The sequence below is a fragment of the Mesoplodon mirus genome (assembly GCF_964341445.2).
Source record: "Mesoplodon mirus genome assembly, chromosome: 5".
Classification (NCBI taxonomy): domain Eukaryota; kingdom Metazoa; phylum Chordata; class Mammalia; order Artiodactyla; family Ziphiidae; genus Mesoplodon; species Mesoplodon mirus.
The window spans coordinates 21,830,273-21,857,059 of NC_138980.1; the positions used below are offsets into that span (position 1 = coordinate 21,830,273).

Consider the following 26,787-nt stretch of genomic DNA (forward strand, 5'->3'; position numbering starts at 1 on the left):
ATAAAACTTAATGATGGATTTGGATGGTGGTGATGGGGAAGGGATGTATAGGTAGACATTAAATCAAAAGCCTTATTGAAATCAGCTAGAAACAATGGGGATGAAGGTCCTCAACTGTGATCTCAATGAGTGAAGTCCCAAAAGTTCTATCCCCTTCAACCATTTCCAGCCACCAGCAGCAACCACTGCTTCCCTCAATGTCACTTTTCCACCAGTCACCTCCACTGGGGCTTTTTACCTATATCTTCCAGTAGTTTCACCTCCTTAAATTCACTCAATTAATCATCTCAGTGAGCCTTCATCATGATCTCCCATTTTAACATTCCCAGTCTCTGAGCTGTCATTCACCATATTTCTACTGCGCCCTTAGAAGGAAAGGAAACCACCTAGTTTTCTGTGTTTTGTGAGGGTCACAGGCTGGGAAATTACCTTATCAGTACTTGTTTAACTTTAGTTCCAGGACTTGGGTGGCTCAAGGATGAGGGGAAGCATGGATGGGGGTGGAGGGCAGGGCAGATGAGCAGCAGGGGTTGGGTGCAGGGTGGGGTACCAGTCTTCAGAATGGTGGGGTCGAGCAAAGGAACCACCAGTGGAAGGCTGTGAGGGAAGGGCATGGTTGTAGGGGTGATGGAAGCAGGTCATTGGGGGAGGTGGTGTTGGGTAGGAGTAGGGGCAAGCAGGGCGCTCAGGCAAGAAACCGGAGAAGGTGGCAGGAGGCAGATGGGCCAGTGGCTGGAGCAGTGACCGCTCTTGCTTCCTCTGCCTAGCTCTGCGGTTCTGGAACCAGACCTGAGGAGGAGGGAGAATAGCCACATTAGAGCCCCTCTCTCAAATAGGTGGCATTGTCATATGCAGCTACAGACTGGTACAGGGCATAAGACTCCCCCACATCCCCAGAGGAAGTAAAGCTCTTGCAGAAGGCATAGCTGAACCAGGACTAGTGACAAAGCAAGACCCACACCATTCCCCCAATCCATATCTAAATTTGCCCTGCTACAACTTTGGGTGAGTAAGAAATGTCAACTTGTAAAAAGAAAGAGATAAACATGACACAGTGGCATTTCACCTCCACAGAGAATGGGAAATTTCCTCTAGGGTTATTAGAGACTAAGACTATGGATGAGTTTAATTGTTACAGACCAGGTTAGATTTAGGGTACAGTTTATTCTTAAGATTAAGTAACTCTATGGTTAGAATTGAGCAAGCATCAGGTTGAGTTTCAAGACCATGGTTAGGGACAAGGTTACATACGTGTGTGAATAGTTAGGATTGAATTTCTGTTGGAGTTCACATCACTGTTAAGGTTGGGGTTTGACATTGAAATTCAAGTTAGATTAGGTTAGCTCCAAGGTTAAACTCCAGTGAAATTCCTGACGTAGATGAGGTTATGCTGACTGTTGGGTAAGACTCTGTTCTGGTGAACATTTGGGTTAGGGTTATAGTGCCCTGAGAATTTATGCCCCAGTAGTTCCCAAATCACCGAATCTGCATTTCTTCAGGGGATGGTGGGCGGAGGATCCTGGGCCATCACCTGGATTCTGGCCTAGCTGAGACCTGTGTCCCAGGCCAGGCCTTCTCGGGCCCAAATGTCAGGGTAGCGGTTCCTCCCAAAAGCTGACTCCAGCTGTTCCAAGTGCGCTGGACTGAAGGTGGTGCGTTGGCGGCACCAGGAGTGTGGGCGACACCTCTGTTCTCCTTGTGAGCAAAGACTTGGTCTCCCCACTCCTACACCAGAGAGGTTCCTGTAGGGCTGAGTGCTCATGTCTGAGAAGGAGGGGGGAGGGAGAGTTTGCTGCCGCATGGATCCACCCATCCATCCCAGACCACATATGCTGGAACCCCCAGTTTCTACTAGGACCCAGTGTATTGCTCATATACTCTGCACTGACCAGAAATTCTTCAGCTTTCAGAATTAGCTGAATCCAGCTCAGCCTTGGCCCTGCTTCACTTCTGATTCCCTTAACCCATGCTGCCCTCTCCACATGAAGTCTGCCCCTCAGTCTCACTTGTCCTAGGCACTCACGCTCCCTCTGCCTCACTTCTGCACCTTGTGCCCACTCCCCATTACACTCCCCCAGATGCATCCCCATGTAAGGCATGCCCCTCCATAGCCTTTCATCTCTCTCAGCACACATACCACCTTCCTGGGTCTCACCCTGTGGATCTCCTATTCGCTCTGACAACCTAACAAACTGCCCAGGTCTCTGTCTAAGACCCCTATGACTTGCTCCCTGCTCTCATGGTTCACATGCAACTTAAACCTTTATATTGTTCCCATTGTCCTATTCCCTCCACCTGGGAAGATGAAACATTCCTCACTCTTCTGCTCAGACACACCCTCCTCACACATACATTTCATCTTCTCCCCTATCCCAGTCCTGGCCTGGCCACCAGGCTGCAGGAAACTGAGCTCGTGGGAAAGGCCTGCCTCTTCTCCCTACAGACTCACTAAGCTCCCACACTAATTAGTCTGAGAGCCAGCTGGGGAATAGAGAATAGGAGCAAAAGGAAACACCTGGGAGGCACACACTGAGAAAAGATATCTGGAGTGAGGATCCCATCCCCATGGGGACCCAGGCGGTAGTCCCTACCCAGTGCTCACTGTCCACCTTAGCCCCCTGCTCTCCTCGGATCCAAAGCCCTGGCCCCTCCAACTCTCTTCCTTGGAGAAAGCAGTGCAGTGAGCAAACTCTGAGGTCAGGAGTGAGGAGACAGCTTTTAGCTCAGCCTCTGCCGCCTCCTCATCCGTCAGGGTCTCAGTGTGCCACTCTGTAAAGCAAAGGCGTTGTATCGGCCCATGTGTTCTAAGATTCCCTTGTTTTTAACATTCTAGGATTCTGGTTTTTTATTTCTCCTCTTCACTTTCCTCGTGGCGAACCATCGCCCCACGGAGCCTGGGCATGGAGCATGCACACCTGCTGTCTCCTCAGGACCACCCCAGAGATTCACTCACCCACCGTGGAGGTCAAAGTCCCAGCGGCTGCATAGCCCTCGGGCCAGAGACTGCTGCAAACTCGCCCCTTCTTTTGTTTACCCTGCTCACTCTTCCCTTCTGCATCCATGGCTCACAACAAAGACCAAAGACAGCCCAGTCTCGTGTCCCTGAGTCTCTGATTCTGGATCAGTCTTTCTCTGTTTCTGTTCCCCTCTATGCCTTGTATTTCACTGCTTTCCCCCTGTTTATACCTCTCTCTGAATCTCTCTCCCTGTGTAGATATAGATAGATAGACCTTTTTCTCTCTCTCCTTTTTTCTAACTTTTCTTTCTATTTCTAATTCCCCATTCCTTTGCTTGAGTATCATCTCATTCTGCCTTGCCCTCACCCTGTTTCTCTGTTTTAGTCTGCACTTTTCTCCGCCTGCACCTTCTCTCTCTGGGATGCCGTTCTCTCCTTTTGCTCTCAGATGCCTACTTTCCCAGCTTGCAATCCCACACTAACTCTTTCTCCCTGAGCCTTGGAGGAGTGACCTGTTCCTCACCCCTGTGAGCCCATCCAATCATTGCCTGGTCGCCAGAGCCCCCATCATCAGGGGAGGATCACAAGCCAGATGAGGGAAGGTGCTCTGTTGGAGGGTCTAGGGACTGGGGCCAAGAGCTCATATTCCCAGAGGACCAAATTCTTTTGTCCTGTTACATCCCCTCCTGGGAGCAGGCAGGGGAAGGAAGAGAAAATGCATTCCTCCTGAGACTCCTCCTCAGAACCTCATCATGAGGGGAGAGGGAGAGGGAGAGTTTGTGCAAATGGAGATGAGGAGTAGGGCCTGCCTTGTGTCTCAGTACGTGGGTGATTCCCACAGACTTCTTTCCAGGAAACTAAAAAACTAAAAACACAAGTACATTCTGGCCCCTCCTAAATATCCTGATTCTCAGAATACACTGGACACCCCGTCAGGACAACCTGAACCATAGGATGAGTCTCCCGGACACCATAGTTCTCAAGTACTTTCTGTTTTCTTCTCCCAAATGTCACCTCCTCATTCACTCAGAACCCCCCAGGACTCCCTGACCCTCCAAGGTCACCCAGACCATCAGAGAACACTTACCCTCAAGAGCATCTGTATTCCAGGTGCATCCTGATCTCCCTGGACCTCAGGACTCTGCAGAAGACTGAGATTCCCATGACATCCCGACATTCTGATTCTTCAAGGAAACCCTGACATACCCAGCATTGCTGAGCAGTCAGGACACCCTGACACACGCAGTACTCTGCTTCTTGAGATTACTTAGATCTAGGAACTACATTCTGACATCTGTAGGACATCCTGACCCTTTAAAGACAACCCAATATCCTAGGACTCTAGGGTTCTCTAGGACACACTGAAACCTAGAGTATTCAACCTCAACTAGGAGATTATCCCTGTCCCCCACCATGAAGTTCTGAAATGTCAGAATAGACTGAATCAATGAGGGCACCCTAATCCCCTTGGAACACACTGTACTCATAAGACTGTCTGATCCCCAATGTTATGCTAATCCTTCACACACATTCTTTAAAAGAACAACTCAAGACAGAAAAACATAGTAATCTTCCAGGATCCTGAGGCTTACAATATGCTCCATGGATCAGAAGTATAAGCAGCACATGAGAGCTTGTTAGAAATGTAAGATTTGAGGCCTCACTTCAGTCCTACTGAATCAGAATTTTCACCGTAACAAGATCCCCAAGAGAACTGACTGTACACTTGTCTTCATCAGCTCTGGCTGCCATAATAAAATGCCAAAGGTAAGGTGGCTAAAACAACAGGTATCCATTTCTCAGAGTTCTGGAGGCTAAGAAGTCCATGATTAATGTGCCAGCTGATTCAGTTCCTTAGAGACTTTTCCTGGGTTACAGACAGCCACCTTCTGTGTCTTCAAAAGACAGAAAGAGAACTCAGTCCTGGTCTCTTTTCTCTTCTTATAAAGACACTACTCTAATCTAGTGGCCTCAACCTCACGATCTCACTTAACCCTAATCACCTCCCAAAGGCCCCACCTCCAAATATCATTGCATCACATTGGGGTTAGGACTCAACATATGAAGTGGTGAGGAGACACAAACATTCAGATCATAACAACATAAAAGTCGAAAAACACTGATCCAAGATGCCAACCCCTCTCCCCCACCCCAGGGTATACTGTGACCTCCTAGAGAAACTCGAGCTGCATGACAGCTCTGCCTCCCAAGATTCATGTAGTCAACTTGGATCCACAAGCACACACTGAATTCCAATACTCTTGCTGCCTCAAAATAGCCTAACCCTATAAGGTAACTCTGACCAGCCATCCAAAGCAGCCTGATGATCCCAGGACACTCTGATAGTACAAAGAAACTCTGACCTACTACCCTGCTCCCCAAGACATTGAGACACTACAGGTTTGTCTTGACATCCCAGGATACCATTATTTCCTAGTAGGCTGGGGAGGAGTATTTTTCCAGGGCATCCTAATTCCCACTCAAACTTGACCTTCAAGGAAGTCTGATACCCAGGGTTCTCTCACACTACCAGAGGCAGGATGGTGTGGTGGGGAAGAATACAGGTTCTGGAGCCAGGCTGCCCTGGGTTCAAATATCAGCTATACCACTTACTAGCTATGTGATCCCAGGCTCATTACTTTGTATCTCTGCACCTCAGCTTTATCATCTAAGGATAATAATACAGTCAATTCTCTTTATGTAGGTAGTTTTGTTCCATAAAGTCATGATAAACACTGAATTGGTGAATACTGAACCACTGTTACTAAGGGAAAGAGGTTCCTGTGAGCCTCTGCCCACAATATTTTTGGTCAACCAATCAATACATAACATTGTTGTATGTGTGTCTCAGTTTAAATACACCTTACTTAATATATATTGTAAACTCATTAACATTGAACTCATGGCCAACAGCACTATAACTCATGCTTGAACAAAGATTATTTTCTCCGTTAAACACCTCATGGCCCTCCTGCACTTAGGAACACTAGACAACATTGCAGCACTATGCTTGGGGGCCATTTGGAACAGTACTATTACCTTCAAAAGACAAAAATGTATAAAATGTTGGCTTAGACAAGATAGAAGTTTATTTCTATCACCCACAAAATAAGATCAGTTGTAGGTATTCAAAGGCTGGTACAGTGGATCTAAGATGTCATCAGACTCCCAAGCTCAGAAATTTCTACCCCATTATCTTACTGTAAGTTTTCCATCCTCATCTTATGGTCCAGGGTGGCAGCTGGAGGTACTGTCATCATCTCCACACCACAGGCCAGAGAAAGAAGGAAAAGTAGAAGAACGAGCATCCATGTGCCACGATGGTGGTGCACCCCAAACTCTGTGGGACAGAAATTCCTGCACTCAGGACCCTTCCTGACCTTGGCCTGTCCCTATGTGCCTCTTCCTCTGGCTGATCATTTGTGTCATTTATAGTATCCTTTAAAATGAATCAATAATAGTAAATAAACTGTTTCCTTGAGTTCTGTGAGACATTATAGCAAATTATCCAATTTGAGGATGGGGTCATGGAAACCCCGATGTGTAACCAAGTTTAACAGAGTATGAGTAACCTGGGGGCCCAGTACTTCTGATTGGCATCTGAATGGGGGTAGCTTTGTGGGACTGAGCCCTTAAACTCTGGGGTCTGTCTTAGGTCAGAATAGTTAGTATCTGAATTAAATTAAATTATAGGGCACCCAATTAGATTGGAAAGGAAAAAGTAAAATTGTCTTTGTATGTGGACACAATAATCTGCCATGCAGAATTTTTGATGGAATTATAAGGCATCTATTATAGCTAATTAGTGAGTTTAGCAAAGTTTCAGGATTCAAAACCAATATTAAAAAAATAATCATATAACAACAAATAATAAATAATTTGAATTAAAAACTTAGTACCATTTACAGTAGCATAAAATATGAAACATTTAGTGTTAAAGTTGTCAAAAATATGAGCAATCCGTACACTGAAAACTAAAAATAATACTCATGAGTGGAATAAAAGAAAACCTTTTAAAATGAAGAAATATGCTATGCTTTTGGGTCAGGAGACTAATTATTGTTAATTCTGAAATTGATAACATTTCATGTGGTCTCAAAATTTCATCAGACTTTTTCATAGAAATTGGCAATTGATTCTAAAATTTATATAACAATGCAAAAAACCTAGCATTGCAAAAACAGCTTTGAAAAAGATCTAAGTTGGAAGACTTACACTGTCCAAATTCAAGAATTATTATGTAAAGATTGTACTCAAGACAAATGATTCTTGGCCATCAGTCTTGGCCATGAGTCCTGCCATCAGTATAGACAAATATATGAATGAAAAGGAAAGAATTCAGAAATAAACCCAAATAAAAAGGCAATTTAGCAGAGAACGTCTAGTTTTTTTTAAACAAGTGGTGCTGGACCAGTTGGCTATCTAAATCATATGGGGTGAGGGGGGATGGAACTTGGATCCATACCTCATATCATATGTTAAAATTAACCCAAAATGGACCACAGATCTGAATGTAAAATCTAAAATTATAAAACTTCCAAAACACGTAAAAAATCTTTGGAGGGCTTCCCTCGTAGCGCAGTCATTGAGAGTCCACCTGCCAATGCAGGGGACACAGGTTCATGCCCCGGTCTGGGAAGATCCCACATGCTGCGGAGTGGCTGGGCCCGTGAGCCATGGCCACTGAGCCTGCGTGTCTGGAGCCTGTGCTCCACAACGGGAGAAACCACAGCATTGAGAGGCCTGCGTACCGCAAAAAAAAAAAACAAAAAACAAAAAACAAAATACTTTGGGAACTTGGATTACATAAATATGTCTTAGATATGACACCAAAAGACCATATATAAATGAACAAACTGGTAAATTGAACATCAAAGTAAGAACTTCTGCTCTTCAAAATACACTGATAAATGAATTAAAAGACAAGTTACATACTGGAAGAAAACATTTGCAAATCATATATGTAATAAGAACATTTATCTGTTAATTCATATATCTGATAAAGGTTAACTATGCCCAATATACAAATTCAAGAATATAAAGACAAACATTGTATTTTTTAAAAATGCAAAAAAATTGAACAGGCAATTCACCAGGAAATATATGCAATACAACAACCTTGGGAAAGAGTTTGGCATTTTCTTAAAAATGTTAATTTCTTAAAATGATCCAGCCTTTCCTCTTCTAGTTAATTAATCCAAGAGAAGAAAAAGCAAAGATCCATATCAAGTCTTGTAGTTGAATGTTGCCTGTGACTTTATTTCTGAGACAACACAAGTCTTCATAGATAGGCACCTGTATGAACCGTTGTAGTATAGCCATGAAATGGAATATTACCTGCAATAAAAAGGAATAAACTACAACTACAGCATGGATGAATCTCAAAACAATTATGCTGTTAAAGAAGCCAGACAAAAGTGTACATGTTATATGATTTCATTTCTGCAAAACCCAAGAACAAGAGTTGGCAAAGCACAGCCTATAAGCAAAATTCAGCCCTCTGCCTTTTTTTTCTTTTTTTAACAAGTTCTTTGGAACATAGCCATCATCATTTTTTTCATATTTTCTATGACTGCTCTCGTTCTACAATGGGAGAGGTGACATTGCAACATGTAGAGTACTCAGTAACTGGCCTTTTACAGTAAAAATTTGCTGACTCTTGCCTTAGTGTACATGTTGAAGTACATAGAAAACACAATGGAATCTATAGAAACATTCCTAGAATTGATAAGCTAATTTCAGAGTACAAGGTGAATACACAAAATCAACTGTGTGTCTATATGTTAGCAATAAAAGATTAGAATTTAATCCTCCCCAATTTAATCAACAGATTCAATACAACCCAATCAAAATCCTAACAGACAATTTTCAAGAAATTGACAAGCTGATTTAAAGGTTTATATTGAAAAGCAAAGGACCTAAAATAACTGAAAACCTTGAAAATTAAGAACAAGTTCAGATCACTTATACTATTGATTTCAATATTTAACATAAAGATTCAATAATCATGACAGTGTGGTATTGGCATTAGATAAACATAGAAATGAATGCAACACACAGAAACTCCAGAAATAGAATTGAATTTCAACAAAGGTGCAAGTATAATTCAATATGGAAACAGAAATCTTTTTAGCAGGTGACGTTGGAACAACTGGTTATCAGTATAGATAAAAACTAACTCTAATTTTTACCTCACATCATATTCACTCACGGAAATGAATCATAAAGTTAAAGACAAAATTCTATTAAACTACTGGAAGAAAACATGGTACAAAATATTTGTTACACTGACTTAGGCAAAGATTTCATGAATAGGACATAAAAAGCATAACTTTAAGGGGAAAGAGTGATAAGATGAACATTAAGATTAATTTTTTTCTCTTCATAAGGCATAAGAAAATTAAAAGCAAACCACAAACCGGGAGAAAATATTTGCGAAATTTACAATTGAGTCCAGAAAAAAAACCCTCAAAAAATGAGAAGAAAAACAGCTCAATAAAAATAGGCAAACAACCGAATAAAAATGGGGAAAATATTTGAACATAACTTCACAAAAGGAGATATATGAATAGGCGATAAGTATAAGATACTCAACATCACTAGTTATCAGGAAAATGCAAATTAAAACCACAATGAGATATTATTATACATCCAGTAGAATAGTTAATGTTAAAAAGACTGACAAGGGCTTCCCTGGTGGCACAGTGGTTGAGACTCCGCCTGCCGATGCAGGGGACATGGGTTCGTGCCCCGGTCCGGGAAGATCCCACGTGCTGCATGAGCCATGGCCGCTGAGCCTGTGTGTCTGGAGCCTGTGCTCTGCAATGAGAGGCCACAGCAGTGAGATGCCTGCATACCGAAAAAAAAAAATGACTGACAATACCCAGTGCTGATAAGGATGTGTAACAATTAGAAGTCTCAAATATTGCTGATAGGAATGCAAACTGTCCAGCTAGTTTTTGCAAAAACAGTATTGCAGTATCTTATAAAGTTAAAACATTTACCATAAAACCCAGTAATCACATTCCAAGAAAAATGAAAGCATATGGCCACACACAAACTTCTACAGAAATATACATGGTAGTATTACATGCGCATTGTATACATATATAGTGATATGCATACATATTATACATAATAGTTCTAAACTGGAAACAAACCAATTTCCTCAACTGTTGAATGGTTATAAAATTTGTGGATCTCCTTACTATGGAATACTACACAGGAACGAAAAGGAACACAATGTTAATAAATGCAACAAATTTGTGATTCATTGACAAAATGGATTAATCTCAAAAGCATTATGCTAAGTGAAAGAATTCAAACACAAAAGACCACATACTGTATGATTCCATTTATATTAAATTCTAGGAAACACAAAATTGTAGTGAAAGAAAGCAGATCAGTGATTACCTGGTCATGGAAGGGTGCTAACTTCAAAGGGAAACAAGAAAACTTTTTAAGGTGATATAACTGTTGTGTTTCTTGATTGTGGTGGTGGTAACATGACAACATGATTTTAAAATTCATCGAAGTGTTACGTAAATGGGTAATGTTTATTATCTATCAATTATAACTCACCCCCCCAAAATTAATTTCAAAATATGGAAAGAAAAGAGGCATAAAAATTAAGCAAATGATGGCCTCCCTGGTGGTGCAGTGGTTGAGAGTCCGCCTGCCAATGCAGGGGATACGGGTTTGTGCCCGGGTCCGGGAGGATCACATATGCCGCGGAGTGGCTGGGCCCGTGAGCCATGGCCGCTGAGCCTGCGCATCCGGAGCCTGTGCTCCGCAACGGGAGAGGCCACAACAGTGAGAGGCCTGCATGCCGCAAAAAAAAAAAAAAAAAAAAAAAAAAAGCAAATGAAAAAAATAGGCAATTATTAACTTCAGGAACTTTCAATATTTGTGCCAGGATAAACAAAAGGATTAGTACACAAACAGTGTATAACAGAGTCAGAAAGTCAATAATAGATATTGACATACCTCCAAATTGTGATGTGCCTATAATAGGAGCATTTGAGGAAGAGGAAAAGGGATGGTGAAGTGGTATTAACTCATCACCTGTCAAAATGGGAAGACAATATATTGTAAATCAATGATCAAAAATAGCATTATAAACATATTATTTAGAAATATATAAAAGTATTTATATTGGGAAGTTGGATCATGGAGTGGAAAGATAGGTAGTGAACTACCTTTCTCATTTAAAGAATTGTTTAACTTTTAAAGCTATGCTAATATATTTATTTGACTAAAATAATTTTAAAATAAAAATTCTTGATTAAATACTTGATTTATTCAGTTTTTATATTCCTTTATTATTAATAAGAGCATTTAAGTCTATTTTCCCATAGCTTTTTATATTTTTTCTCTAATTTATGAATCATTTGGTTTAAACTTTCTTTTTGATATGGGGATTATGAAGAACACTGTTTTAAATTTTATCAACTGAACATTTCTTTTTACATTTTGATTTCTGGTTTCTAATTTTTGGCTTTGTGGTGAAGGCCATAAGAGAATATATCTTATGAAATCAATGTTTGATTTCATTGATTCAGTTTTCATTTCAAAAACTCTATTATAAAGTTTTTGTTGTAGTCAAGAAAATGGCCAACATTTGTAATTATTCCCTGGGCTTAAAATAAGAGTATATATTTTCTATTTTCAAGGTGGAAATATGTGTATTTTATATGTGTGTATATATATATATATATATATATATATATTTTTTTTTTTTTTTTGTGGTACACTGGCCTCTCACTGCCGTGGCCTCTCCCCTTGCGGAGCACAGGCTCTGGACGTGCAGGCTCAGCGGCCATGGCTCACGGGCCCAGCTGCTCCGCAGCATGTGGTATCCTCCCGGACCGAGGCACGAACCCATGTCACCTGCATAGGCAGGCGGACTCTCAACCACTGCGCCACCAGGGAAGCCCTATATATATATTTCTAACTGATGTATAGTTGATTTACAATGTGATAATTTCTGCTGTACAGCAAAGTGATTCAGTTATATATGCAATTTTTAAATATTCTTTTCCATTATGGTTTATCACAGAATATTGAATATATTTCCCTGTGTACAAATCAAATTTCTTTGTTGTTTAAACAAAATCTCTGTCATATTTTTTAACTAAATACTTGATCTATCAAATTCTGGGTATTGTATACTAAAGTCCATCATTAAGACATTAATCAACTTCTTTAAAATTTTTTTAAACCTTTGCCTAACCTATTCCTATTCTACATTGTTATTGCAAACAGTTGCTACATTGTTTTGTTTGATTTCATAACTGTGATTAAGTTTTATGAATTTGTCCTTTGTTATCATCAAATATTCCTCTTTTGTGATTTATGCTTTCAGTTGACTTAATTATTGCTTTACCTGTAATTAATAATGCCACCAATGTTCTCTAATTTTTGCACTTGCCTAACACACCTTTGCCCAATTTCATATTTGTGTTCTTTCATTTTTTAAAATTGGTTTTAAAACTCACCTTGTAAAAATTTTTCTATGTATATGCACACAAATAGAAACTTAAAAATACACATCCAAGTTCCAATAGCCCACAGATATTATTTAGATGACCACATATATAACCCACACCCAGTATTCCCTACCCCCGTCCACAGGCCAGCATTTCTAAGTGGTACCTCTGGTTTCCTATGTCAGGGACACAGCAACTATTACAGAGATTAATTGAGACAGAATTGAGGGTCTGTTCTTAGACCTTACTTTCTTACTATAAATTGACAAACCTTTTATTTGAAAGAAGAAAGAGTGCAGAGTCCTAAAGACTTAAGGATTATACAAAAGGTAGTCAGTGTAGAGCAAAGAATGGAGCTACCGTGAATATCTGTGGGCCAAGTTCACTGGCTTCACAATTTTTCTTCAGATCAATTCTGAGCACAGAACAAGGGACCAAGTATATTTTGTCTGTGACATGGGTGTGAGATGTACTTGATGCAATGGGAAGCAACAAGTCTGAACACGAAACTGATTCCCCTCAGGCTGAGATATCTGTTTCCAGAGAGGATAGGAACAAAGAACACTTAGTATGTGTGCCTTTAATGAGGAGCTGTGGGGAATCCACCTGTCTGAATCTAAGTGTTCTCCTCCAGTGAGAAAATCTTTCTGACTCCCCCACTAGCTGTGACATTCTCATGATTCAGGGTCAGACAAGGAGCCAGTGGAGACAGGGGTCCCATGATAGCCTCTCACAGCAGCAGAGCAGCCAGGTAAGAAAATCTGGGAAAGCAGGTGAGGACACAGTTATCTCCCACAGAGACAGATTCACACAGACAAAAACACATACATTTACATTTGGAGAAACACACACTAAATGCTTCAGCATCTCACCAAGTTCAAACGGGAAACATCACCTGGTTTAACATGTACAAGCCTTTCCTCTTTCAGGATGTACTGCCCATTGCAGAAGAGAGCAAGCATGTTTCCAAGGTGGAAACAGAAAATTAAGCAGTGGGAAACGAAAGAGGTAACTAAGGGCAGCATTGCTAAGATCAGTGATGGCAGGCTCTTAGAAATTCTGGCTAAAAGCTCAGAGCCAAGAGCCACCCTCTTTCCTCACGAAAGAGACTCTTCTGTCAGACATTCAAGACCCTCCTATTCTGCCCTTAAGCTCCACCGTTTTATTAGTTGCTTCCTTGTGTACCTTCACTGTGGTCTATGACCACATTAGAGAAGTGTCTCAGAGGGAGGTTGCTTGGATGCCACATGGAACCCCACAGAGGTGGGTCAGCTTGAGCTGGAGTCCAAGCACGAAGCATCCTCAGTTTTAAGGTCCAGGAACACAAACACTTAATGCTGCAAAACATGAGATGTCTCAGGGACAGTCACAAACTAAAGAGATTCACAAGGGACTAATATATGAAACCAGGCCCTCTTACCATATTGACTTGGGGGTTGGGGCCAACGTTGATTGTACTCCTGGTAGGACTATCTCAGCAAACATTGACAGGAAGTGGCTAACCTTAATGCTGGCAGATCTCTCGACCTAGAGTCTGGGTTATTTAGAGCCTGTACACCTGTTTTTGCCTTTGCCAGTTCCCAGACAATAGGAAAAACCCTACACCATCCTGCTATACTTCTTTCCCCTTCTACTACCATTTCCATTATGGGAAATAGCTTACAATTAAGACCCTAATATCAACATCTACTCTTTGGAGCACAATGAAAAAGTCTGCACAAATATTGTTTTGGTTTTTCCTTGATGCAACCCCTGTACCCCACTTCTACATTCTACATCCTTTCCCTGAAGTACTTTCTTTCAATAGCTCTGGGTACTGCCAACTACTGCCTTTCTACCTGTTAATTCTGTGATATAATTTATGAGAAAATGGCTTCAGATCTCAGAATTTTACATTGGTTTTACTAAGTTAACTCTCAAAATGCTGGATACTTTATAGTCACCATACTATATACATCCTGCAACCACTCTCCTAAAAGTATTGCCTGTGACATCCTTTATCCCAGTCAGTCAAGACATTTAACCTGTAAATCTCCTCCCCTGAAATGCCATCTCCTCTCCTCTTTACTATTCGAATACTGTGAATTCTTACATATTCAAAATTCTCTATCTGACTCTTTCTGCCTGCATGAATTCCTTAAGGCTGGGATTATCACTTGGATATGCCCCCATAACTTGACTTTCTCTATGAATCTCCTTTTCCTCTTCAAACATAATACCAAATACCAGTGATCCTGTTTTGGCCAGCACAGGGAGAAAAGAAGTCTCTTCACAGAATGCAGTACATAGCAAACTCACTAGCATGCTTAGCTCATCCAAGCCAAAATTTGTGAGCTACTGCAATGACATTTTGATGCTATCCAGTTACAACGTTGAGGGAAAACTGCCAGGCAGATCCTTCAGTGCCTAGAATTAGTATAATCCTGAGAAAATAAGAGAGATCCAGAATGAATTTGAGTGAGTTGTATAAAGTTATTCGGGTAAAAGAACTTATGACTTTAAACAAATAGCTAAATCTCATTGCTTCATTTTTCCCTTCTGCTTAATGAAGCTTGTTATTTTTTAAATTTACATATTTTAAATCTGTAAGAAATGTATGTAAGGCAGGAAGACACTGCCTGGCACTTGGTTATAGTCTCAATAAATGGTTGATAATTGAAACTTGGAAGTAAAACTAGGGAGGAATATAAAGAAAAGGGCATTTCAGCTGTTTCAAGACTATAAATGTTATGCTTTCTTTCAATCTAATCTGTCATCATCTAATTTCTCTGAATCCCAGGTTTTTCATCTCTGATTCTTCTTCTCAGGGTCCTCACTTATGAATGATGGATTACAGAAGTTCCTGGTGGCCTAGTGGTTAGGATTCTAGGCTTTTACTGCTGTGGCCCAGGTTCAGTACCTGGCCAGGGAACTGAGATCCCAAAAGCCATGTGAGGCGGCCAAAATATATATATATATATATATATATATATATATATGAATGATATGGATTAAGAGAAATTGTGTATGTGAAAATAACTTGTATATACCAGATATTCATTAACTGTTAGTGAAGTATGAATTAAGCTGCATGAAACCAAAGATAATTAAACACAAATTAAAATTATAGAAATTAACCAGCTATTTATTTCATTAAAACTCGCTTCATAGAATTATCTAATGTGAATTAATTCTCAATGACAAAACAGTATCATAAAAAATTTGCTCAAATGATGACATTATCAATCTCATCTACTTTTATATTTGAAGTGTTATTAATTAAGAAATACATTTTGGATCTGGTATCATTAAAAACTTGTAATCTCTAAACAATATATGGAGCCTAATTAAATAAATATTTCCTTTTACTTTTGACCACATCTTCTCCCCTGCAGACATGGGCAGAGACAACCAGACTGGAGTCACAGAATTCATTCTCCTGGGACTCTCTGGGCAGTCAGAGCAGGAGGAGGTTCTCTTTGGGCTGTTCTTATGGATGTACCTGGTCACCCTCATTGGGAACTTTCTCATTGTCTTGGCTATCAGCTGTGACAGTCATCTGCAAACACCCATGTCCTTATTCTTGGCCAACCTCTCCTGTGTCAACATCTGCTTTTCATCAGTCACAATCCCCAAGAAGCTGGTGAATCACATACTGTGAAGCAAGTCTATCTCTTACATGGAATGTACGACCCAGATCTACTTCTTCATCATTTTCATCAACATAGATGGGTTCCTCCTGAGTGTGATGGCCTATGATGATTATACTGCCATCTGTTGCCCACTCCACTACACCATGATCATGAGGCCCAAACTCTGTGTCCTTCTGGTGGCTGCATCTTGGCTCAGTACAAATCTGCATGCTCTCCTACAGACTCTTCTCATGGTGCAACTCACATTTTGTTCCAACAATGCTGTGTATAACTTTTTCTGTGACCCTTATCCTATTCTAAAACTCTCTTGTTTGAATACCTTTATCAATGACCTGATGGTATTCACTGTGGGTGAACTGGTATTTATGACACCATTTACATGTATCATCATTTTATATGATTCCATCTTCTCTAATGTACTGAAGTTGCCATCTGCCCATGGAATAAGGAAAGCCCTGTCCACGTGTGGATCCCACCTCACTGTGGTCTCCCTGTTCTATGGGGCAATCCTGGGGGTCTATAAGCACCCTTCATCCTCGTACTCAGTGCAAGATGTGGTGACTATTGTCATCTTCACAGTGGTGACTCCTCTCATCAATCTCTTCATCTACAGCTTGAGAAATCATGACATGAAGGGAGCTTTAAGGAAACTAATTTCATATTCTATAATTTAAAACTTTTAGAACTGAGAGGACTCTTGATAGCATACATTTTTTCATTTTACAGACCAAGAAACTGAGTCCCTATAGGTGTAAATTTACCCATGACTATTCCTGTAATTAATGATATGTGATCATGGTCATGCTTTTAAATATGAGGCTGATAGGTGCTCATAAGTCATAAAACCATTAGTTATGTATAAAAAGGTGTGATTTTAAAACACTTATTTTACAGACAACAAAAATTCAGGAAAAGACAGGATTGGGTCCAGCAACCCTATGAGACAGTGGCTACTATATGGTCTGAGAATTTCAGAAAACTTTAGAGTTGGCTCTCCTCAGTGTCACCTGTCCTCTATGGCCTCACATTAGGAGATGTTAAATTATCCCCAATTTACTGAGTCACAGAAAAGTTACCTTTTCCAGGGCTGTACAACGAGCAATTATTGGTTACAAATGGTGCTGTTACTTTCAGGGTCTTTGGTCATTACTGAATTAGTTAACTTTTCCTCTGTCTTAGGCTCAATGCCTACCCTCTCCTCTCACAGCTCAGAACCTAGCCCTGCACTATTCTTCTTCCCCCACAACCAATCTAACTTCTTGGTGGTTTATTGCCTGGCATGGGTGTCAGGGATGGGTATCAGAGGGTGGCGAGCCTCAGACAGTAGCTAGAATTCCTCATATAAATCTTGGTATCCCTTCAAATTTAGATGGGCTAAGAGAAGCAGAGGTTCCCTTAATGCTAAACTGTCCAGAGTTCCTATAACACCTTAGGAACATGAAAACATGAATTAATTACAGGATTTGGATTAGAACCCAGAACTTCTGACTCCAAGTCCAGAGTTTGTTCCAATCCATGGGGAAAGTTTCTAGGAGCCCTTGCCTCTTTTCCTACTCTACACCTGAGGGTTCCCACCTCGTCTTCCCTGGTGTCCAGGGAGCACTCACCTGAATCTCCAGTGGTCATTCTTCAAAAGCCTTCAATTCCTCATTGGCCTTCTCTCCTTTCTCAATCTTCTCTACTCTCGTGAAAAATCAGTACTCATTGTCCTCACTATCACCTTCTTTCCCACTTGGTCCCAACACTGACCAGCTCTTACCATGAGCACAGCAACAGGCTTATCGTGGTTCTGACTGCCTCCTGCTTCCCCCTACACATATCTGTCCTGCACACAGGATCAGTTTAATCCCCCTAAAACATTGATGATATCCTGTCAGCCACTCCTTATAGAAATATTGAAGAGGCCAGGATAAATCCAAGTATTACCTTCAAATACAAGCCCAAGATGACTCGGCCCCGAGCCATACTTACAACTTTGTTTGTCATCAACTCACATAATTATGTGTTCCATGACTTTCTCCTAATTCTCTTCCTCTTTCTTTCATTCGTCTGCTGAAAAACTCCCTTGATTTTTTTTTTTTTTTTTGTGGTAAACGGGCCGCTCACAGTTGTGGCCTCTCCCGTTGTGGAGCACAGGCTCTGGACGCGCAGGCTCAGCGGCCATGGCTCACGGGCCCAGCCGCTCCTCGGCATGTGGGATCTTCCTGGACCAGGGCACGAACCCATATCCCCTGCATCGGCAGGCAGACTTCCAAACACTGTGCCACCAGGAAAGCCCTCCCTTGATTTTTAAAGACTCTAATAATTGTGCATTCCCCTTAACTCCTTTACTAATTACATCTCACAGACATGTACTGAGCACACAACACAGTTCTTCTTGGATGTAGTAAATGAACTCCCAAATGTATGTTGGTGCCAGTGGGAACCTGACTACATGTGACAAAATCAATGTAGTGTTCTGAACTGTTAAGTTTTATTTTAGAAGTAGTTTAGTGCAAATGTTTGAGATATAATAACATGGACTAATGTTGGTGTTTAAGGTTACATGACTCATTTTGGTCTCATCATATTCTTCCTTGCATTACCCATATCTGCATACATGTCTCCTCTGGTTATTACATTACATATTCACTTTGATAAAATACCATAGATTATGCATGGGCACATCCCATACAATGCTCAGTAGAGTTTTTGTTCATCCCAAATAATCATGTATTGAAAAATCACTGATGATGTGGTAGGCAAGTCTAATGGTAAACTGGGAAGTGAACATTCCTAGACACACAAAAAATCAGAAGGGTAAAAATTTAAATCTAGGGAACTAAAGTACTGAGAAGGTTACTCCAGGACACAGAAAGATTCCACTGCATTCTGGGACCCAAAGAAGCAGCAGGGTTGAATGAAAAGAGCCATGTTTGGGATATAGTTTTATTGCTCATCCATCTCTCCCTCAACTGTCAGTCAAAAGTTGGCTGTGAGAAGGAGCATGAGGATAGAGAGAAATCAGTGAACTTACAATAGGGTACAAAGTCAAAGGGAAAATCACTCTCTATCTACATGGTCCCCACTCGTTCATCTCAAGGGAGAAATCATCATTCACCAGACAGAAGATCCTGTCTGAAGGGGAAAAGAAATCTCAGCAGTGTGGTGTTAGCAGAAAGAGGAAAGGCCTCTGTCTTGCTCAGACTGGCTGTGGTGTGAGGTTATATGCTGTTTAATTCTACCAGAGCCTCAACTCTTTAATCCTCCTACTTCTGGGGACCACCTTCAACTCCATCTTCACTGGCTCCTTGCATTACTTCAACCACTTAAGGGGAATGAAGGGGAAATAAGAAAAGGGGTTTACTCTAAGGTCCAGGTAGAATCAGAGTCTGTTGTGGTTTCCTGCATGTGAGAGTCACACATGACATGAAGTGGTCATAAATGAAAGCTCAGCCTCATGCAGGGCTTCGAGGGACCTCTGCCCATAGAAGCAAAGCAGTGCCAGGCTGGCAGAGACCCCCTGGGAGCAGCCAGGAAATCAGGATTGTGTCTGGGAGTTCACCCTCCAGAGCCTGAGTTAGCAGAGGCCAGGCCTCTGCCACGAGCCTCTTCTCTGCAGCTGAATCTCCCTAAAGACACCACCCCCACTTCCCCACAGGCAACTTCCATCTAGCACTAGTTAGCCAACAGGAACAGCTCTTTGTGAGCCAATTAAAACCATTTGGACACAAACCACCTAGAGGGGTGGGATAGGGTGGGTGGGAGGGAGGGAGATTAAGGAGGGAAGAGATATGGGAACATATGTATATGTATAACTGATTCACTTTGTTATAATGCAGAAACTAACACACTATTGTAAAGGAATTATACTCCAATAAAGGTGTTTAAAAAAACAACAAAAACAAACAAACAAAAAACATATGGAGAGAAAAGTTTGGCTTCACCTCAAAGATGTTGGAATAAAGGCTCATCCTTCTTCCTGGCACATTTCCCCAGATACTGTTCTCCCTGGAGGGAACAAGGTTTGCTCCATGTCACAGCCATTGGAGGTATTTTCAAGTTTCATGGAAACATTTTCCTCTAACTTGTCCTTCAAGTGTCTGTTCCAAGGCCACGGTTTCCATTCGAGTCCAGCACCATCTCTCATGAGCTGAAGAAGCCCTTCCTGCTATTCCCTGGATATTGTAGCCTAGTAGATATTCTTAGTGTTCTGCCTGTAATATCTTGTCTCCTTGTGCTTGAGGGAAGAAAGCTAGGCTTTATATGAACTTTATCTATCACATTGTCAATTGGCCTTCAAGTAGATGACTTTGTTCTAGGCATTGACCTTTTGTCACTTGAATATTGAAAGCTGGCTATGTCTAACTTATGAACTCTGATTCCAAATGAATCTGGTTTTCTAGATTAACTTTTCATTTGTGAGCCACACAGAGGTACACAGTGTATTGCCAAACCCACCGTCAAAACAGGCCACCTTTTATTCATTCTAAACTTCAGGCATATCCTGTTGCTCGTCAAAAACTACTGGTTCAGGTTCATCATGATTTCTAAATGTGAGATACAACTGATATAAAGGCACAAACTTGCCCCTGTATTGTGGATGGATATATTTGCCAAGAAGGATGTGAGGTTATCTTTGTTGCATGAAAGTAGCTGCAGATGTCCCTTAAGGATTCAGACTTGATGATGCAGATCAAATCCCACAATACAAAGCCATGATTACAACACAAACTCCCTATAGAACCTAAAAAGACCAAAGAACTGCCTAGTGATCCAGTTGTTTCAAGAAATTTCTATCGTAAACAAATTCAGCTTATATCCTTAAAAATTGTCATAATGAAGCCAAAAGTAGTCTCAAGAAGTCATATCTAATATAATATTTTGGTAAAGAAATCATTCAAAGCCAAATAGGTAAATAAATTACTCTGACTTTACTACATGAAGTGGGGAGGAGAGGATCAGGAAGGAGGGAACAGGGACATGGTATACTACTGATGACATTTATATGGTCAGGCCACTCAGGATAGGGGTTCTCTTCCTCTCTGAACATCCCCTGCTCAACCATTGCCTGCTTCACCTATACCCTACTCACACGACTGACCTTCCTACATGCTTGCCCCAGGCCCAGGCTACTGATTGTCCTTATCAAAGGGGTAGTATGGGTTCTGGTAACTAATGCCCCAAACTGATGTAATTCCCTCTATAACTGGCAATCTACACCCCCTACCATCCATTAAGCCACTGATGTCTCTGTTGCTGACTCCAGGCTTCTTCTTTGGTCTTAAACTGGGCAAATGTAGGCCTTAGAGGCCTGCTGGGTGCAGCCCAACAGTTGGCAGAGCCAGCCAGGAGATCAAGGAAACTCTTGTGAGCACTGAGATGTTGGGAAACACAGGATGGGGAATGGAATGTTGCAGGGGTTGTCCACTAGCTTGTGGGGCCTGAAAGTTGTGGGTTTTATCCCGGAGTGGCCGGCCATTCACACGTGGGGTCCAAAAGTTGAGGGGGTAATCCTGAAAGTTGCAGGGGTAGTACTGCAGTGGATGTCTACTAGTATGTGGGACCCTGTAGTGGCTGTGCATGATGAATGGGGGCTGCCAAGAGATCTGGAGAACAATGGCCCCTCATGGCTCTGCTATTGTATCAAAGTGAGCCTTCTGTAATTGGTTAAGCTAGCTCTCTGGAAGGAATTGGTATTTCTCTTCCTGTATCATATACCTGATGTATATGATCTACCTGGGTTCTCAGGAACTTTAATCTAATCATATGTGATCTCTAAGAGTAAATGAACAAAAAGGAGCAAGGTTTTTAAAAATCTTTATTGGAATAATTATGCTTTGGGAATGTCTATCTAAAATAGACTCTCCAAATTTTTGTAACTTGAAACTAAACTAAGTTACATGAAGAGAATTCATTGACGAAGTCATTTCAAAAAAGGTAAAATAATGGAACATTAATTCCTGGGCAGGTCTAAGTTTAACTACTTTTGCCTGCTTAGGAGAATAAGACTAAAGCATTAAGCTTTCCAACCAGGAAATGCACAATTGTTTCTTGGTTTTTGCGAGAGATTAAGGTTTTTAAGGGTTAAGATTATAACCAGTCATAATTCTAGTTACTATAACCAAGATTCTTTATCACATACATTGTGATAATATGTTTAACTGTGACTTTTTAAGTCTTTTGTCTTTTGTAGACAGTTATTGTTGTACTCTGATGCTTTTGCAAAAGTGCTTCATCTTCCAGATTCATAGGAACGACCTTTTGACTCTAACAGGTCTCTGAAAAATTTCAGATTACAGTTCAGAACTGGGTAAGAATTTACATAATCCTAAAGGAAAACCTGATGGCTTCATAAAAAGTTAATGGAAGGATTGGTTACTGAGTGAACTGGTGAATATGGTTATAATATTTATGGGTTTTGTCTGGAAAATTTTGATCTGTGTTTTCCAGATAGAGGGATGCCCTTCCCCTCAAGTTAGTTGTGACTTACAGCAATTGGGTAAACTACTTCTGAGGGTAGAATGGAAACATTTTCCTTTTCTCTCTGCCCAGTCCCTCCAAAACCTGGGACTCTTGGTTTCTGAGCAGCCTTATCAGGTGAATGGGAAAGACTGTCTCCTGGCATGTGCATGAATCTTGATATTTGGGATACCTCTAGAAGACAGAAATCCACTGAGGTGGAGGCTTATTGCAGGCTTTTGTCATGGTGTTCCTGGCCTTGAGAGGCCTTTGGGGAATTCAGTCTGAGACTTCTGAGGACTTCTACCTCAGCCAGTTTGAAGGAGCTGATATGATCAATTACAAACGAACTAGTTTTGATTTGCTGTGTTTGGTGGAGATGAGGGTTATTTCAGAGAGAAAAAAGACTATATTTTAGGGGATGTTAAATTCTAGTTCTGTTAGGTAAGGTCTGTATTTATGACAGTTATTGTGTCTGATGTTATTGCCCTGATGTTCTGAATGGAAAGAAAATTATCTAGCGAAATTTTCACAGATTATGACTACTCATGAAATGTGACACTGCTTGCTTTAAGTCTGCTGCTAATAGCACATGTGCAATGCTTGTGTGACAATTGAGTGTAAGTGATAAAACGTATAGCATATATAGTGTTTCCTCATTAACATATCTCTGAGCCTGTTCCTGAGATCAGATTAGTTTTCCTCCAATGTGAATGAATAGGTGAATATAAAGGAGACCTAACAGCGAGGGACATGATCTGAACCTGAGGTAGGAGCCAGCACCCCAGCATTGAGGGATGGACATTTTGAGCATCATTGTTTTCTATCAAGATTTGCAATCAAAAGGGGAAATGATGGAAAATATGCACATATTCAGGCATGGGGGAAGTCAGAGGGCTTATGCATGTTTTAACTTAAATTTTAACACCCATTTATGATAAAAATGCTGCAGAAAGTAGGCATAGAGGGAACTTTCCTTAACATAATAAAGGCCATATATGACAAACCCACAGCCAACATCGTCCTCAAGGGTGAAAAACTGAAACCATTTCCCTAAGATTAGGAACAAGACAAGGTTGCCCACTCTCACCACTCTTATTCAACATAGTTTTGGAAGTTTTAGCCACAGCAGTCAGAGAAGAAAATGAAATAAAAGGAATCCAAATCAGAAAAGAAGAAGTAAAGCTGTCACTGTTTGCAGATGATAATGTACTCTACATAGAGAATCCTAAAGATGCTACCAGAAAACTACTAGAGCTAAACAATGAATTTGGTAAAGTAGCAGGATACAAAATTAATGCACAGAAATCTCTGGCATTCCTATACACTAAAGATGAAAAATCTGAAAATGGAATTAAGAAAACACTCCCATTTACCATTGCAACAAAAAGAAAAAAATATCTAGGAATAAACTTACCTAAGGAGACAAAAGACCTGTATGCAGAAAAGTATAAGACACTGATGAAAGAAATTAAAGTTGATACAAATAGATGGAGAGATATACCAATGTTCTTGGATTGGAAGAACCAACATTGTGAAAATGACTCTTCCACCCAAAGCAATCTACAGATTCAATGCAATCCCTATCAAACTACCACTGGCATTTTTCACAGAACTAGAATAAAAAAATTCACAATTTGTATGGAAACACAAAAGACCCCGAATAGCCAAAGCAATCTTAAGAATGAAAAACGGAGCTGGAGGAATCAGGTTCCCTGACTTCAGACTATACAACAAAGCTACAGTAATCAAGACAGCATGGTACTGGCACAAAAACAGAAATATAGATCAATGGAACAGGATAGAAAGACCAGAGATAAACTCACACACATATGGTCAACTTATCTTTGATAAAGGAGGCAGGAATGTACAGTGGAGAAAGGACAGCCTCTTCAATAATTGGTGCTGGGGAAACTGGACAGGTACATGTAAAAGTATGAGATTAGAACACTCCCTACCACCATACACAAAAATAAGCTCAAAATGGATTAAAGATCTAAATGTAAGGCCAGAAACTATCAAACTCTTAGAGGAAAACATAGGCAGAACACACTATGACATAAATCACAGCAAGATCCTTTTGGACCCACCTCCTAGAGAAATGGAAATAAAAACAATGATAAACAAATGAGACCTAATGAAACTTCAAAACTTTGCACAGCAAAGGAAACCATAAATAAGACAACCCTCAGAATGGGAGAAAATATTTGCAAATGAAGCAACTTTGTCAGTTGGATTAATCTCCAAAATTTGCAAGCAGCTCATGCAGCTCAATAACCAAAAAGCAAACAACCCACTCCAAAAATGGGCAGAAGACCTGAATCGACATTTCTCCAAAGACATACAGATTGCCAACAAACACATGAAAGAATGCTCAACATCATTAATCATTAGAGATATGCAAATCAAAACTACAATGAGGTATCATCTCACTCTGGTCAGAATGGCCATCATCAAAAAGTCTAGAAACAATAAATGCTGGAGAGGGTGTGGAGAAAAGGGAACACTCTTGCACTGCTTGTGGGAATATAAATTGATACAGCCACTATGGAGAACAGTATGTAGCTTCCTTAAAAAACTACAAATAGAACTACCATATGACCCAGCAATCCCACTACTGGACATATACCCTGAGAAAACCGTAATTCAAAAAGAGTCATGTACCAAAATGTTCATTGTAGCTCTATTTACAATAGCCAGGAGATGGAAACAACCTAAGTGTCCATCATCAGATGAATAGATAAAGAAGATGTGGTACATATATACAATGGAATATTACTCAGCCATAAAAAGAAATGAAATTGACTTATTTGTAGTGAGGTGCATGGATCTAGAGTCTGTCATACAGAGTGAAGTAAGTCAGAAAGAGAAAGACAAATACCGTATGCTAACACATATATATATGGAATCTAAGAAAAAAATGTCATGAAGAACGTAGGGGTAAGATGGGAATAAAGACACAGACCTACTAGAGAATGGACTTGAGGATATGGGGAGGGGGAAGGGTAAGCTGTGACAAAGTGAGAGAGTGGCATGGACATATATATACTACCAAATGTAAAGTGGGAAGCAGCCTCATAGCACAAGGAAGTCAGCTCAGTGGTCTGTGACCACCTAGAGCGGTCGGATAGGGAGGGTGGGAGGGAGGGAGATGCAAGAGGGAAGAGATATGGGAACATATGTATATGTATAACTGATTCTTTCTGTTATAAAGCAGAAACTAATACACTATTGTAAAGCAATTATAATCCAATAAAGATGTAAAAAAAAAACCTAAACATAGAATTATGATATGACCCAGCAATCCCACTACTGGGCACATACCCTGAGAAAACCATATTCAAAAAGACACATGCACCGCACCCCAATGTTCACTGCAGCACTATTTACAATAGCCAGGTCATGGAAGCAACCTAAATGCCCATTGACAGATGAATGAATAAAGAACATGTGGTACATATATACAATGGAATATTACTCAGCCATAAAAAGGAACGTAATTGGGTCATTTGTTGAGACATGGATGAATCTAGAGACTGTCATACGGAGTGAAGTAAGTCAGAAAGAGAAAAACAAATATCGCATATTAACGTATGTATGTGGAACCAAGAAAAATGGTACAGATGGACTGGTTTGCAGGGCAGAAATTGAGACACATGTGGAGAACAGATGTATGGACACTAGGGGAGGAAAGTGGCAGTGGGCAGGGTTGAGGTGACGAATTGGGAGATTGGGATTGACATGTATGAAATGTGTATGAAATGATGTGTATGAAATGTGTATGAAATGGATGACTAATAAGAACCTGCAGTATATAAAAAAAAATAGTGAGGGAAGCTGTGTATGTGGGTAAGGTAGGAGGTCTATGGGAGCTCTCTACCTTCTGCTCAGTTTTTCTGTGAAGCTAACACTGATCTAAAAAAGTAAAGTCTACTAAAAATGTTGGTAAAACTGGTTTGGGAGAGAAGATAAAACATCCAATTTAAAACATACTAAGTTTGAGATGCCTAAAAGAGACACTTGCTGAGAGGGTGAAAGAGATACTGTTAACTCTGTCAAATAACACTGTTTGGTGTGTTAAATACTGTCATACTATTATTTGGTAGAAAATTTCCTATAAAAATACTATGGATACTAAAAAGTTATTTTGATCAAAAAAATCACCTAATTATTTAATAAATAAAGTGGTTGTTAATGGCCCATTTTACAATATAAGTCCTGGTGACCAGGTATATACTAACCTGTCTTCTTTTCTGTATTAAAAAAGCTA

The 26,787-nt window shown here is 40.5% G+C and overlaps 1 protein-coding gene and 1 pseudogene across 2 annotated transcripts; one reads left to right on the top strand and one right to left on the bottom strand.

Annotated features, from left to right (window-relative positions):
* Window positions 1–450: 450 nt before the first annotated feature.
* Window positions 451–3,062, bottom strand: LOC309805437 (homeobox protein prophet of Pit-1-like; annotated as a pseudogene). The gene is made up of 3 exons: window positions 2,954–3,062; window positions 1,532–1,764; window positions 451–789 (listed from the first exon to the last, which is right to left on the bottom strand). The product of its transcript is annotated as a homeobox protein prophet of Pit-1-like (transcript).
* A 12,758-nt stretch (window positions 3,063–15,820) lies between these two features.
* Window positions 15,821–16,750, top strand: LOC309805251 (olfactory receptor 1f45-like; the record flags this gene model as incomplete). The annotated part of the gene is given in 2 exon segments (XM_082623184.1): window positions 15,821–16,081; window positions 16,085–16,750. Coding segments are annotated over 2 exon segments (927 nt in total).
* Between the last annotated feature and the right edge of the window lie 10,037 nt (window positions 16,751–26,787).